The following is a 16,021-nucleotide window of genomic DNA, read 5'->3' as shown; positions in this document are numbered from 1 at the left end:
GCGTTCCCGCGCTGCCAGTTTTAGTGAGGTGCTCCTCCCCGCTACACCCGCTTTTTTGGTGGGAAAATTTGTGGGAACGTCATGCTTTGGGCGAATTTCAATCCCCGCCGCTGTGATCTCAGCGGGCTCTGAAGTTGGGGAGGACGAACAGAGGCGCAAAACGTCATTGTGTCAATCTTGGCGTTTATCCTGCTTTCTTAAAAACAACCACTTTGCCCAAGTGCACTGAAAGCCTCAAATACAAGTAATCTCTCTTGATAGCACTGTGGCAGCCTGTTACCGAGCTCAGCACATGTTTAAAATTCTTCAGGTTTCATTAGTTAATGTCAAGTCCAGGTTTTGGACCCTCACCTCTGGTCTAGGCTTTCGGCATATTAGGGCTGCTTGGGAATTGCAAATTATACCAGGTGCTGTAACGTACAGATTATTTGTCTGCATGGTGCAAAACTCCTTTGTTGTAATACCGCTATTAAAATTCTCAACACTTAATTACATTTATGTAGATGTTCTTGAAACCGTATTTTTAGTGGTTCCAAGCGTGTTACAAGTTACTGGCACATCTCACTGCATTGCCTCTTCATCGGGAAATAGTGCTGGTCAGTACACACAAGTGTTACTCTGCCTCTGCTCTGTATACACCGAGTAAGAGCAATCACAAGCCATAGTGAAACTGTAAATATATGGTTCTGCCAGACTCATTGGGGGGGGCGGGGGGGGGAATGTTTCTTTGGAAGCATTCAAAATGTATGCACATGCAAACGCTGCAGAAATGTCTCCATTTGTGAAAATTGCAAATCAACTTGAATTTCTTTGTAAGAAAGGGTTGTGTTATTAAAATTTGAATGGGTAGCTTGTAGCAACTTGCTCCAGTGTGAATGCCGTAGCTCTATCCAGATGTATTCTCTCGTTGTGGACTCAGGCGCTGATTGCGGAGGAAACGAGCAGCAAGCTTGCCGAGCAGGAGGAAGACCCCGAGAAGTTCCGAGAAGCCCTGGTGAAATTTGAATCCAGATTTAATTTTCCTGAAGCAGAGAAGTTGATCACCTATTATTCCTGTTGCTGTTGGAAAGGAAAAGTTCCTCGGCAAGGCTGGCTTTATTTGAGCATCAATCATCTCTGTTTTTATTCCTTCTTCCTGGGCAAAGAATGTAAGTGTAAATGCGTAAGAAATCTAACGCTGGGGAGAGATATAAATATAACTGTATTTAAAAGCAAGAATAGCTAGATTTTTTTATGACAAGCCTAGTTTGCCTCTGAAGTTTAGTTTCTGAGTGTTTTGTTGTTCAGCTGAAAGATCCTGTTTAATTTAGTGTTCACTTCATGTTTATATTTTAGTATGAATCCAGTAATGAAAATGAGACTATAAGAGCCTGCAGACATAGCTGCTATCTGGTTCTTTTTCTTGCCTTGGTGATGCAGCCTTAAAATGTAACAGACCTCCTACAGATTCTGAAATAGAGACTTTTAGTGCCGAAAACAGTGAGAAGGGACAGGACCCTCCCACCGGCAGGGAAGCACAGGGATCGCTGCCGGGTGGCAGGGGACGGCTGGTGGGGCCCGGGATGCCGGGGTCCAGCTGCCTGCCTGAAAGTTGCCCAGGAAACATAACAGGGCAGTGCCCTGGAGAGCCAGCTGAAAATTCAGAGTTTTTACGGGAAAACGACAGCAATGTAGGGATTTCATTGTGTTTCTGAAGGGCAGCGCAGGAACGTCACGAGAAGCGTCTCCCGGGGTTTTCAGACCTTCAGGCGGTGGCAAATTTGTGTGTGATAGTGACTGCAACAAATGTACATTTTTAAGAAGCGAGTTATGGTCGTGGTGTTCCTTTACAGAGGAAGGGTCATGTCATTATGAAAAGCCTGTGTCAGAATAGATGTCAGAAGGTAAAAATGGATGTAACAGATGTTAATTCAAATTAATAGTTAGTTCAAATTAATGTTGCCATTTAAACTCTATAGCATTTCTCTGTTTAGTAAGACTGTGCATGAGCTGATAACATTTTAAGTCCTATTCATCCTGTTTCAGCTTCATCAAGGACAGTAACATAAACCTATGTTGCTATAAAGACAGCAAGAATTGTCAGTTACAACCATTAGGAAAAACATGTACTGTCTGGATTTAATGTTGGGAGGGCTAGGCGAATGAAACTGTAGGTTTAAAAATTAAGTACATAAAAAATAAGGAAGAGAGTAATCGGTAATTTCTAAGGTTTAAAACATACAAATTCATGCTTAGAGGTCTTTGTTTCACTTGTATTATTTCAGGCCAGTTATTTTGTCATATCTGCAAAAGGTGGCAGAATTAGATTTAAAATGCTGGCAAATTTGTTATTCGTCATAAAAACAAAAGTTGAGTTTTTCTGGAAAGACTGTAATGGAGTTTCTTGATACATAGGACATATCTGAGTTCTTGTTTAATCTCCTTGTTTTCTGTTTAGTATCAAATAATATCCTTTGTGAATTATTTCTTCTTGCTATCATTGTAGGCTTTCCCTCATTAAAACTGAGATATCCAGTCTGCCAAAGCACACAAAGCAAACATGATAGTTATTAATGATAGATAGTGGGGGAAGGAGGGAGAGAGAAAAATCCTTCATAGTGTTTCAAAAGTTTTGTTTATGCAATACCACGGATTGTGAAATGATACTGGAAGTACAGCATCACACTGTATTATTTAAGAATAGATCGCTTCTCACCTCTTTTCATAATAATTCATTATGAAAATGAAAAAACCCACACAAACAACTACACATTTGCAGCTTTTCATTTTGACCATGGACAATATGCTGTTCATTCGCTGTTGCAGTCAGTTGCATTGCCTTTGTGTTCCCATGCATTTGCACGGAAATGTGAAATAAAAACCTGAATTATCTTTTGGTTAAACAAAACTTCTCTAGCTCGGTGAGAAGCATTATATGTTGACGTGCTTTCCACCTCCCCAATTCTGACAAAGCTGATTGCTTCTGTTTCAAAGCTAGTATTTTGTCACATTTACGAAATACTTGCATTACATTTAATAATCCAGATTTACTATAGTGCTGGTTGTTACTATTTGAGAAGGTGATGATGATTACACGTAGAACAAGTGATTCATTGTCTTTTTTTCCAGGTAGCAATCACAAATTAAATTGGTTAAATCTGGTCTTGAAAATGTTGTTAAGAAATCACATTTATTGCATTCTTCAATACAGCACGGGAAAAAAAACAATATATGAGTTGCAATAAAAATAGTTCTTAAGTGTGTTTTAACTCTACAAAAATCCCCACAAATTGTAGACTGAAATCTCTTTATAGGCAAAGCGTTAAGTCTTCTGCTTCTGGCAAGTCTGTCCCCTTCCCCTTGTTTTATTTTATATTGAAATGACCTGGAATGCAATATTGGTACCTGTTGTCGGCTTTTCATAAAATTAACTTACGGCTTATGTGAGCATGAACTCCGTGGAACACTTTTTCTAGGACAAGTCCCTTTTTATCTAAGCCTCTAAGTATTTGCAGAATTTCAGAGGCTTAGAACATCAGATATCTTGAACAGATGTGCCAGGGTTTCTTCACATTTTTTAATTAAACTTTTGTTTTCCTAAAACTTTGAAGACTTTGTACCTTTCATCAGTAGTTTGGGCCCCTTACAGTCTGCTGTGCTGTTTCTATAACCAGCTCTGTAGAGCCTATGTGATTCCGACCTGCGTGCACAATAGTGCTATTGCTACGGCGCTATTTAATCTTTCTTCCCTTGGCTGTGCCCGTGCGGACGATTTTATGACCGTGCGCAACAGTTTGTGCGTGTTGACGCAGCTGTGCTTTATTTGAGTAAGAGAAAATGTAATCTGCAAGTAATCTTGACAGCTGTGGTTCATGTAGTACGGAGAACTTGCTGAGGGTAGCTCCTCAGGTAATTAATGATCATGGATAAGTGTCATTATATATATGACAATGTTTGTTATTACTGCCTTTTTATTGCCTTATTGGCATCAGGAGACCAGCGCGGGATGTTAGGGGGTGTAGTCTTGACGCTATTGGCACAGAGAATCCTGGGAAGCTTCCAACAGTTGTTAAGTAGAAATTTAATCTATTTTAAAGTCTTTTCCAGCCTAATTTCTACCCAGAGATTTGTATGAGAGAGGCAAATAACATCCTGCAGTGGTTATATAAAATAAGCTGACTCTGTTTATCATGTGCATTTTTATGATTCAACAGTGTTTAAGTGCAGACAACACTGTCCTATACTTCTTTTCTATAAACAAGTCTGACTACAGTTAATGTTCAGGACAAGATTTGCCTGTGCGCCTTTTATGTAAAAAGTAACCGAAATGGAAAGATCCCAATGCCTAGGTGGCTTTTTTTGTGAACGCCGTTTATAGTAACACTTCAACTTTATAAAAATGTCCATGTGCAAAAGCTTCCTTTTGTATGTGAGTTAGCTTTATTTTAAAAGTTCAAGTACTGTGCGTGTAATTGGGTTTCCACCTGCCTACGGTTTTATTTCTGGGTGATTACAAAGCCCTTCCCTATTTTCTTCCTGTTCTTGAAGTGAACTGTTTCTTCTGGTAGTAATGACGCAGGCTGCAGGAGTGACTTGTAAAGGAGGCAGGAGCACAGTGTATGGCAGGTGTTCCGCAGAGGTAGGACTCCCCGGTCCGGCACTTCTTGGGAAAATAGGTAAAATTTTGAGGGAGAGATTCTGAAAAAGACAGTCTTTTAGAGTGGGGGAGAATGAATGTAGAGTATTAACAGGCATTTCAGCTTTTGCTTGGTCTTTGTAAAAATGGGTCTCTCTCCTCTTCAGTTGCTTGCATTTCATTCCGAATTTGCTTATTTCCCAAATCTGAAAAATGTAAGCAGAGTTTCCAACCCACTTTTGCTTTTTCTCCGATGGCAGTGAAACTCATCATTCCTTGGGTTGAGGTCCAGAAGCTGGAAAGAACCTCAAATGTCTTCATGACCGACGCGGTCCGCGTCACCACTCCGAATAAAGAGCGTGACTTCTCCACGTTCCTCAATATCGCGGAGGCTTTCAGGATCATGGAGCAGCTGGCAGATGTGACGCTCCGAAGGCTACTGGATAATGAGATCTTTGAACTGGATCCAGGCTTACAGGATCCTACTCAGATTACCAAGAGGTAAAAAGCTGAAGTGTCGTATGAGCAGAGGTTCGATGGTGGGCTTCATGGTTTGCCTTGTTAGCTGGGTAAGATTTCAAAGGTTTACTTGATTGGGTGCAAAAGAGATTTTATAAGGTATTATGTATCCAATAGGTGCATTTTAACTTGTGTGCAAGATACTTTTTTCCCATTTTATATTTTTCCCTTAAACATCACTGTGGTTTTTTGTTCATTTGTTTTAAAAGTACCATTCCCCATAGAAGGGTAGATTGCAGCAAGGGATATTTTCCATCTTCCGTGAAGAGCAACATTATTTTGTTTATAATTTTGGCTACGCGTGGGCTTCCCTAGGGCCGTCAATTCTGTAGAGTTACTGCTTTTGATCATACCTGAAACGTGGAGTTTCCCACTAGCGTGATTGCCATAGCTGATTTAAGCAAGCAGTTATAGGACTGAAAAACCCACAGGCTGTTGCAGCAGATTAATATGCTATTGTCAGCTCTACCCCATGTGTCCCTGAAATGCATCTCTGCATTCCTCTCCCACTACAGAAATGCGCTGGGCTCTCAGGGGGAAGATTGATAACTATTTCTCTGCTGGTAGCGCAAGACACAACTTTGTGTTTTATTTGCTGCTGTGGGAAAGGGGAAGGGAAACTGCCCAGAGGAATTTTAGGTGGACAGGATGGAATAGCCCAAACTGGAATTTGCCTGGGGCATCAGGGTTAAGGTGCTGGTTTAAAATACTTCTTTTCTGAATGGAGTGTGAGTGGAGTGCTTATCCCCTCCTAAATCATACCCTTTCCCGCTCTTCTTTCCTCTCCCTCTGCCAGCGGATTGGAGGGAATTACCCAGGTGTTGCTTCCTGGCTAAAACAGAAGGAATGTGTGGTATCCTTTCCCAAAAGAGAGAGACGTGTCCAGTAGCTATTTTATTGTTTCTGAGGCGCGTTTTTGCAGTGGTGTTGGGTGTCCCTCTCAGCTAAACACTTCTGCAAAGTTTCATAATGGAGCTTAAAACAATAAAATGCACTTTCTCTGCAATTTCATACGTACACATGATAAGAAAAATCACTGACACCAGGATTTCATCCATGATATCATCAAGGAATTCATTTGAGGTGACGCAGTGGTGAGCAGCCGCAAACATCTTTGCAGGCTTTTTTTTTCATAGCCTGGCTTCCTTTTAAACAGAAGAGCTACTGTTGTTTTTACAATGTATGCGTAACTGGATGTTGTTAACATTGTAGGCTTTTGGCCCCAAAAATGTAGGATATGTAATTCAACTAATGTAGGGTATGGCTTTGAGTAATAGGTTGTATCTAAGCCTCCTTCCATGTTTTACCATTCTTCCCTTCTCCCACTTCTGGACTGAAAAGCTAGATGCATGAAACAAGGAATGTAAATCCAGAGGAGATGAAACAAAAAGCTGGGGGGAGGTATTTTCAGCATCTACTAATTTTTTAACTCATTATTGTCACTTCACAAAAGAGTTTTTGAATCAAGGGTACTAACTGAATGGAAAACTACGAAGAAACTAAAGTTACAGTTGCAAAGAAAACATATAAGCTTAGTAATATGCTATAATAAGGAGGCTCCCAGGGAATCAACCTGTAAGTACCTTATGGCATTTTTGAAAAGTAGTGTGTCTATTATCAAACAAGCAACAGAAACCATCCCACACATTTATTCAAACAGGTTTTTTCCTCTCCTTCCTGCCAACCTAAAAAAAAAAAAAAAAAAAAAAAAGAAAAATGTTGGGGGGGTGGGCAGAGGAGAAGGAAAGATAAAAATATATTTACTGCAGAATTCCTGGGCAAGGTGTTCTCCAGCCTGTGCTGATGTGCTGTAACTTGAGATGGCAGAAGGGAAAACATGGAAACATGGAAGATGCCAAAATCCCATTTCCTCTGCATGAATTAGGTAGTGATTGGATAAGTTGCTGTTTCTGGTGCCCTTTGTCACACTTCGGCAACCACTTTGATGTAACGTGATTAAGCAAGACTGTAGTTTGAATAGTGGATAAACTGGTTTTTAAGGCTAACATATTGGGGTGGGTTGAACTCTTTTGGTGTGTGAAGTTTTTGTTGCTGCTTTTTTCCTGCAGCCATTGGTAGTACTATAAGAACAACACTTTTTCTCTCAGTATTTTTTTCCCTAATAATTCTCTATGTTAATTCATGTGCATGATTTGAAAGCAAATAGTAGTCTATCAAAATGAAAGCAATAATCCACACATCATTAAAATTATTCCAGCTGTGTCAAATTAATGAAGTTGCTTGTTAGGCTTTGTTTTGCAAGAGGCTCATCTCAATATTTTTAAAAAATGTATTTTTAATGTCGTCATGGTCTGCATATTTGACATTCTGAAGACCAGAAACCTTTGCTGCTGTTCCTGAGGCTCTTGGGGTCATCCTGCTGAGCAGTGGAGGGACAGGGCTCAGAGAGGCTATGGGATTAAGCCCACAGTCTATGACACAAATTATATCATGGTCCGAGTCAAACAAGTTAATACACAAGTTTCCGTGCTGCTTAATGAGAGGATAAGGTGTGGAACAGTGGATTACAAAGGGATTAATGGTAGTTAAGTTAATTGCCATAAAAAGCAAAGTAAAGCTGAGGTGTTTGACAACTGCAAATGCCATTTCTTGCAGATAGATTCACGTGCCATGCCATTATACTGGACCATAGGGTAACTATTTTTTCTGTTCTAGTAAGAAGGTCACTAAAATCTCTGGTATAGGTTTATTGTACTTCTTATTTCCATCTCTTTCAGGATGCGAGCATATCTGTTGCATTCCTCAAATGTAATGAGGAAATTGGCCAGAGCAGGACCTGCAACTTCATAGAATCATAGAATGGTTTGAGTTGAAAGAGATCTTAGAGATCATCTAGTTCCAACCCCCATCATGGGCAGGGACACTTTCTACTAGACTAAGTTGTTCAAAGCCCCATCCAACTTGGCCTTGAACACTTCCAGGAATGGGGTATCCACAACTTATTTGGGCAACCTGTTCCAGTGCCTCACCACCCTCATAGAGAAGAATTTCTTCCTTTTATCTAATCTAAATTTTTACCCTCTTTCAGTTTAAAACCATTACCCGTTGTCCTATCACTACATGCCCTTGTAAAAAGTCCCTCTCCAGCTTTCTTGTAGGCCCCCCTCAGGTACTGGAAGGCTGCAATAAGGTCTCTCCGCAGCCTTCTCTTCTCCAGGCTGAACAACCCCAAGTCTCCCAGCCTGTCCTCACAGCAGAGGTGTTCCAGCCCTCTGATCATTTTTGTGGCCCTCCTCTGGACCTGCTCCAACAGGTCCATGTCTTTCCTGTGCTGAGGGCTCCAGAGCTGGACACGGGACTCCAGGTGCGGTCTCACTAGAGCAGAGCAGAGGGGCAGAATCCCCTCCCTCGACCTGCTGGCCACAGTGCTTTGGATGCAGCCCAGGATATGGTTGGCCTTCTGGGCTGCGAGCACATGTTTCTGGCTCATGTTGATTTAAAAGCTTCAGTGCTGGTGTCAATAAGGTTTCAAAAGTATGATATGTTTCTCCAGGTTCTAACCACCTTGATTTCTTTTCTTCATGGCTAGCTGTGAGTTGCCAGTGAGAATGGCTTTGCTTCATATGAAGGCGGAGAAGGTTTTTAACACTGATCTAAGCTGAATGAAAACTGTTTGAAGTGTCTTGAATTGTAAATGTCACTTCAGCCCACATTAATTCTTTCACAAAGGGAATCTGAGAATGCCATAAACCTTCAGTAACAAGGAGGATGTGACTAGAAAGAACCTCATTTTATATCATCTGCCAAGCAAAAGGCAGCATTTGGATTATCACAGTGTCATTCATGACAGATGATTGCCTAACCTGTTTTTAAGGATTTCCAGTAATGGAAATGTAACGGAAATATTAGTATCCATACTGGTACTTCATTGTCCTGTCATTGAAAAGTCTTTCTGAAGCCTAACTTGAATCTTTAGTGCTGCTTTTTGAGTTTGTTACGTCTTCTCCTGAATAGATCAGACGTTCTCTTTTTCCTTAGAATAACCATTTGTGTATTTGGAGATCGGTATAGATCTCCTTTTTCTTTTCTTCTTTAAAATTCACTGCCCTAGTTCAGCCCATTTTTTCTTATTCGTCCTAATTTAGGACCAATAATTCCTATTGGTCCTATGTTAGCCCTTCTGACTGCTCTTCTCTGGACATTCGTCGCTTATCCCATGCGGCTGCAGGCGTGGGGTAGTGGGATACAGGATTGGCCCCAACACCTTACCAGCGCTGACCAGGGCAGGAGCAGCATGACCATCTCTGCAGCAGCTCCAGGACTGCCATTATGCATCTTGCTGGCCATGGACTTCTGCAGCCTGGTGCAGTGCTTCTCTTCCTCCTGGGTGTGTGAAGTTGTTGGCTCATGTTTGACTTGTGATCCCTTGTAAAGTTTGATAACGATAATCTCTGATTCATCGTGAAGATTGCTGATGAAGACGTTGAACAGAAGCTATTCCAGGACAAGACCCCCAAGGAGGTCTTATCAATACAGCCTTCCAATTTACCAGGGAGCCTTTGAGGTCTGTTTTTTTGGGTACTCTTTTTCAACTGGCTTGGTACAACAGTTTTTTACTGTGATCCAGTTTTATTAGTTCTATGTGAGGAAATACCAACTTTCATAAAGTCTGGCTAAAATATCCATTGCATCTCCTCCATCTACGAGTCCAGTGTTCCTGCTACGTAAGGGAATGATGTTCAGTTTCCATGTGTCCTGACAAGTCCATGCTGGCTCTTGTCAGATAACTTTTCTTAGCTTGCTTAAGAGGAGTCTTTCTTGCCATGCAAATTTAGCAGTTCTTCCAATAAACAAGACGTATATCATTGGATGCATTATTCCCAAAATCTGTAACTTTCTGGAGTCTGAGTAGGAAGAAGAGTCTAGTAATTGGTCTTTAAAAGCAAGAGGTCAGCCAGACTGTTTAGATGTTAGATAGGCAGCAAGTGACTCAGCAGAGCTAAGATCTTCCCAAGCTGACTTCTGTCAGATTTAAAGCGGAGAAAAACGTTTGGCAGTGAGGACATAATTTTAAGTGTCCTGATACTTTTAGGAATTTTGTTAGTCTTGTATGTTATTTCCTTTAATTTAAAACTCTTGGAAGGTAATGTAGGGGTCACACACAAGGAGTTATCACAGTTCAGACTTGCCGTTCACTTTGAAGTGCTGGAGTTGGAGGCAGTCCAGGATCCTGTAACGCGCAAGTTGGGAACTGCGCTTGGAAAGAATTGCTGAGTTTTCTGAAAAGTAGGGAACAAGGCAATTGTGTCTTCTCGCCTTTTATTCTTCTGTTGCATGTGTAAACACTTGGTAAACATTTTTTTTTGGTAACAACAGCATTCCTTTTTCTTTGGTACAGCTCAGTACACTGCATTTGCTTAAAAAGCAAGCCAACATGGAAATGGTTAAGTTAGAGGAGAAAATTTCAAATGGATTGGGCCGCAGGTAGAAAGGTTGCATTTCTGTTTGGCATTGGAGGTGTTGCAAAACTCAAAATGGAAGCTGTGGGACGTGGTGATGCAGGCCAGTCGCTGCATCTTTGCTGGATCATGTTTAAACAATTGCCTGTCTTGTTTTAGGAGCTAATTTTGTTTGTGGGTTTTTTTTGAGTTACAGGGTTTGGGTTTTCTTAACCAGCTCTAATTTTGTTTGGCTGTATTTATAAAGGGAAGCAATTGCTTTAAGCCCTAGAATTTGCCTGCCTAACAGGAAATATTTTCATGGTGTGCCACTTTCTAATAAAACCTCTTGTTTGAGCCCACAGCTGTAGGTGCTGACAGCATTTCATCCCCGTGCTACCGGGGATGAAATTTTTCTATTTTTCTTCCCGGGATCCCTCCCACCAGCAGGCTGGCCCCCGTTTCGGCACTTGTCTCTGGGGCAGCCCTGGCTGCGGTGTGGTCTCTGCGGTGGCCCTGCGTGACCCGGTGGCGTGAGTCATGGGGGGACAGGCAGTTCCAGGCGTGTTAGGGTTGGCAGCCTTCCCCCGGTGCGGGGTGAGGGAGCTGGACGCAGCGCTTGGTGAATTTACTTGGCTTCAGATACGGGAAATGTCATTCTTCAGCTTAAAAACTTGTGGCTTCTTGTCTGAAAGAAGCCTGCAGCCCCAACAGATGCAGCAAAATCCTGAAAGCTCAGAAACTGCAGATTTTGCCGCATTAGAAACAGTCAGCTCTTAAATAACAGACAATCTCTGCTTCAACGGAGGTCCCGCTCTTCTATATAATGCTTCTTTTCGCATAAAGGTACAGAAATTTTCACAACCGAGCAGATCCAGGGAGGGTCTTACCTTCTCAGCACAATAGCAGGAGAGCACGGCTCTACCCGGACCTGACTGCAGATGCTATCAGCAGCATTCATCTGCGCTGTGCAGAAATGGAAAATATTTTAGTGGTGAGTTAACTAGGAGGCATATCCTGATCCAGCTTTGTCACAATAGCAGATCGCTGCGGGCACTTATCAGAGTTGCTTTCGCTGTGGAATTTTACTTGGGAACAACCTTTTTGTCTTCCTTCACAAAGAGGGTTTCTCTTTGTTCTTTGTGAAAAACAGGAGACTATTTATCTGTTTTCCTTGGATAATACTATTAAGGAAGATAATGCTTGAGAAGGGAACGGCAGCTGAACGCTGGTCAAGCGCATTCTGTCGTTTCTGTTGGGCGCAGACACAGATCCTCCCTTCTCAGGTCTCAGTTTGTTCTAGGTTGTCTTCCGCCTTGCTTCACGTGGCTTTAGGTTTCTCTACAGTTCAAACTGAAATACTACCCCCCCGCCCCCCCCTTGATTTACCTACTGAAGCCGAGGCTTTATCTGTTTCAACTCATTCTGAAACAGCAGGGCTGGGGTAGGGGGAGAGTGTATGCAGAAGAGGAGGATGAAGGAAGGAGCGGAGAGGGGGTTTACAGCACCAAGGTACCACTCCCTGTTATGTTTCAGCCCACGCTTTAAATTCTTTCAATGGAACCAAGTCAAGCTTTGGTGAATCATGTTTGGAAAAATTGACTTCTTGTAAAGAAAATGATAGAATTTAAGCCCTGACATTTCTGGAGCTGCTGGTGGTGAGCTAATAGCCGTGGCCTGTTTATAATGTAATTGCATAGATCTCTAAATTACTGCAGACTTCTTCATTAAAAAAGGAGTCAAAAAAAAGATCCCCAAAGCCAAGTCTGTATAACCATAGCTCAGTAATGAAAGCTTCATTTATTTAAATTTCTTCTCTGCACATAAATGTGGATGGGTGACTGGAAGGAAGCCAAGTCCAAACCGAATGTAGCTGGTGCTGTTACTCCCAACTGAGTCTGTAAGTAAGACCTGAAACTGTTGTGTGTTTTGCAACTGGTCTGAGGGCTCTCAGAGGCCGATACCTCCACAAGTCAAGGATGCGATGATGTAAATGCCACCGTCATTAACTCTTCTATTACTGACGACTTCAGAAGTACCCATGGAGCAAATGCATTACTTTTGGGTGCAGGTGCAAATCCCTGGGGTGATGTTGGTAATGCTACTGGGAAGGGAAACAAGGAACATACATTGAGCAACAGAGATTAGCTTTATGTTCATCAGATGAAAGATTTAGTTTTCTCCTGGGCATTGAAACATGTAACTCTTTGAGTTTGTGGAAAGTGGTACAGCAGCCATAGAAAATGCATGGTTAAATAATAATTAAAAAAAAAAAAACGCAAACCAAAACCCCAGGTGGTTTAAATTGGTGTCCTTTCCTTTCCTAGTCACTACAGTAGTTACTTTGACCTTGTTGTTAAACAAGCAAGTGTTGATGATGATTCTTTTTGGTATCTCAGAGTCGGTCTTTTATCGATCTGTTTATATAGGCAGTGAATATTGCTGTGCACGGTGCTTTTATTCCATATTCCTTGCTATTGGTGAGGCTAACAAGAAAACGAACATTTGCTGGATGTCCTGACCTTCGGGTTGTGATTCGCTCTTACTGCTTTCTCTTAAGGGGTCTGGAAGCCAGAGCACAGAATGAATTCTTTCGGGCCTTCTTCAGATTGCCCAGGAAGGAGAAGCTGCATGAAGTTGTAGACTGTTCTCTCTGGACGCCGTTTAGTCGCTGTCACACAGTGGGAAGGATGTATACTTCAGACAGTTACATCTGTTTTGCCAGCAAAGAAAATGGCTGCTGCAATGTTATCATCCCACTTAGAGAGGTAGAGTTGTTAGTTTGTTTTGTTCTGGGTCCGTATCTGCCTCGTTCTGATGTTCTGCGTCACTTGACTTATCTGCAAACTATCGTTTGATGGAAAAGAGTAGGATGCTTGTGTGTATTGTGCCTACAGAATTGTTGTAAAGGTTGTTCTAGGACTCATTAGGGCATAAGCTCCTAAAAATACGTATGGGTAACTCAACGTGAACCTCAAACTGAAGGTTCAACCTCAAACTGAAGGTATGGGTAGGTAATGCAGCAGGACAGAGCACTGCAAAAGCAGAGCCTGCTCGGTCCAAGACTCAGTCAGTGCTCCCGTCCCAGCTCCACAAATGCATATGTCCAGCTTGATGTTGATGGAGACTTCAGCTTGGACCCTGCTAGCAATATAAAAGTGTCCTTACCTGGCATCAACACTTAGAAGTGTTGAAGCTCTCCCTCCAGAGACAAACTCTAGCAAGACTGGGGATACTTTGCAAACCTGTAGGGCAGAGAGAAAGAGGGGATGTTCTGGAGGCAGTGACAAGCTGCCACTTTTCCATGAAGTCAGAGACTTACTTAAATGGAATGGAGGGTGCGTGGGAAGGTGGTGGGAGTAGAAGAAGAGAAGGAAGCTGTCAGCAAACACGTGCCTGATCTGCTGTGGATACAAGGCTGTTACGATCTTTTAATTAAAGCTTCCCTTTCATCCTCGACTAATAACAGAGTAACATCAAAATATCCTAATCTTCCACTATTACAGAAATAGAAAACAATAAGAGAACAGTGTTATATACCTAATCAAAAAAACAACAAAACAACTGCTTTCCTCTGTCCTTGGGAGTGTGAATGTAAATTTCCTCCTCCATCCACCAGAATTTGATCAAATTGATCCTTTTAAACCTGTTTTAATCATCGCTCCCCTTTCCTTCCTTCCTCTCAGTCCACTCTGCAGAAGTGGGCCTCAGAGTCATCTAAAAAAAGAAAAAAAAAAGCATCTGAGATACTTTTTGGTGCCTTCTTTGAGCTTCTAAAGAGACCATAAACTTCAGGTGGTAGGATGTGTCTGAGCAAGGAAAGGCAATATGAATAACCATGTTTAAAGCATGTGTGTAAATGAATGCTGTGTTTGTACATTTTGGTACATGTAGAATATTTGAAGATGTTTCTGTGGATGTGGCGCATAATGTGTTTTCTATAATGTTTCTGGAAAAGGTAATCAGTATAGAGAAGATGGAGGACACAAGCCTTCTCCCTAATCCCATCATTGTTAGCATAAGGAGCAAGACAGCCTTTCAGTTCATTGAGCTGAAGGACCGCGATACTTTGGTGGACAACCTGCTCCAGAGGCTACAAGAAGTGAACTCCAGCAACCCAGTGCACTGTAACAACTTGCAAAATAAGAACCAGGTACTGAAATTCTGGGTTTTCTTTAATTATTATTCAGTACATTTATCCATTGGTCTTTTCTCCTGCCTTCCTCAGGGGTATGATCTTGGGCCAGTGCTGTCTGATGTCTAATGACCTGCCTGATGGGATGGAGCGCACCGGCAGCATGGTTGTGATTGACACAATGGGGGGACCCAGTGAATATGCTGGGGGGCAAGGCTGCCCTTCACAGAGACCTTGGTGATCTGGGGAAATGGGCTGATGGAGACCTCATGAAGTTCAACAAAAGCAAATGCGAAGCCTGACAGAGTAACCCCATGCAACAGGAGGGGCTGGGGGTGGGCTGGCTGGGGAGCAGCCATGTGGAAAAGGTGGGGGGATCATGGTTGACAACTGGTTAAGCTTGTAAGTCAGCCGTGTGCCCTTACAGTGAAGGGGCCAACAGCATATGGGGTTGTACTAGCAGGAGTGTAACCAACAGGTCAAGGGATGTTACTATTCCCTTTTATTCAGCACTTCTGAGGCTGGTCGGGAGTACTCTGTCCAGTTTTGGCTCTACCCCACCACACATGAAAAGCATTGACAAATTGGAGGAAGTCTAGTGGAGGGCCACAAGACGGTCAGGGGCTGGAGCACATGCTTTATGAGGAGAGGTTGAGGGAGCAGGGCTTGTTCAGCCTGTCTTCCACTAGTTACAGAGAAGATGGACCCAGACTCTTCTTGGTGGTGCCAGCTGAAAGGTGAGCAGCAATAGTCACAAGTTGCAGCAAGGGAAAATCCAATCAGATAAAAAGAGACAGCTTTCCCCACAAGGATGGGCAGAGCTGGACCAGGCTGCCCAGGGAGGCTGTGTACTCCCCTTCCTTGGAGCTACTCAACTGGACTGGACACAGCGCCCAGCAACCTGGTCTGGGGGGCCCGGCTTTGAGCAGGGGATTGAAGAAGACAGTCCCCTCCAACCGAAATTATTCTCTGATTCTGTTTTTCAAACCTTAACCAAAGTAGAAGATTGTTTGGTAGCTTGTCATGAAGACACTTAGAATTTACTAACAACTTCTGTTTTAAAGTAACAACCTTTTTTCTGCTGATGGATGAAAAGCTGGACATGAGCCAGCAATGTGCGCTCACAGCCCAGAAGGCCAACCATATCCTGGGCTGCATCCAAAGCAGCGTGGCCAGCAGGTCGAGGGAGGGGATTCTGCTCCTCTACTCCGCTCTGGTGAGACCCCACCTGGAGTCCTGTGTCCAGCTCTGGAGCCCTCAGCACAGGAAAAACATGGACCTGTTGGAGCGGGTCCAGAGGAGGCCACCAAAATGGTCAGAGGGCTGGAACACCTCTCCTGTGAGGACAGGCTG

General features: G+C 42.7%; 1 protein-coding gene across 1 annotated transcript in view; it reads left to right on the top strand.

Annotated features, from left to right (window-relative positions):
* Positions 1-919: 919 nt before the first annotated feature.
* LOC104618342 (TBC1 domain family member 8-like) overlaps positions 920-16,021 on the top strand; it is a gene marked incomplete at both ends in the record, with an annotated part of 16,384 nt that continues 1,282 nt past the window's right edge. Inside the window, 4 exons of the mRNA XM_010283909.1 lie at positions 920-1,148; positions 4,876-5,116; positions 13,094-13,301; positions 14,492-14,686. Coding sequence (XP_010282211.1) covers positions 920-1,148; positions 4,876-5,116; positions 13,094-13,301; positions 14,492-14,686 — 873 coding nt within the window. The remainder of the gene's footprint in view (positions 1,149-4,875; positions 5,117-13,093; positions 13,302-14,491; positions 14,687-16,021) is intronic.

The sequence above is a fragment of the Phaethon lepturus genome, unplaced genomic scaffold, assembly GCF_000687285.1.
Source record: "Phaethon lepturus isolate BGI_N335 unplaced genomic scaffold, ASM68728v1 scaffold47203, whole genome shotgun sequence".
Taxonomy (NCBI): Eukaryota; Metazoa; Chordata; class Aves; order Phaethontiformes; family Phaethontidae; genus Phaethon; species Phaethon lepturus.
The sequence above is the reverse complement of the archived record's forward strand: the minus strand, read 5'-3'. Positions and strand labels throughout refer to the sequence as shown.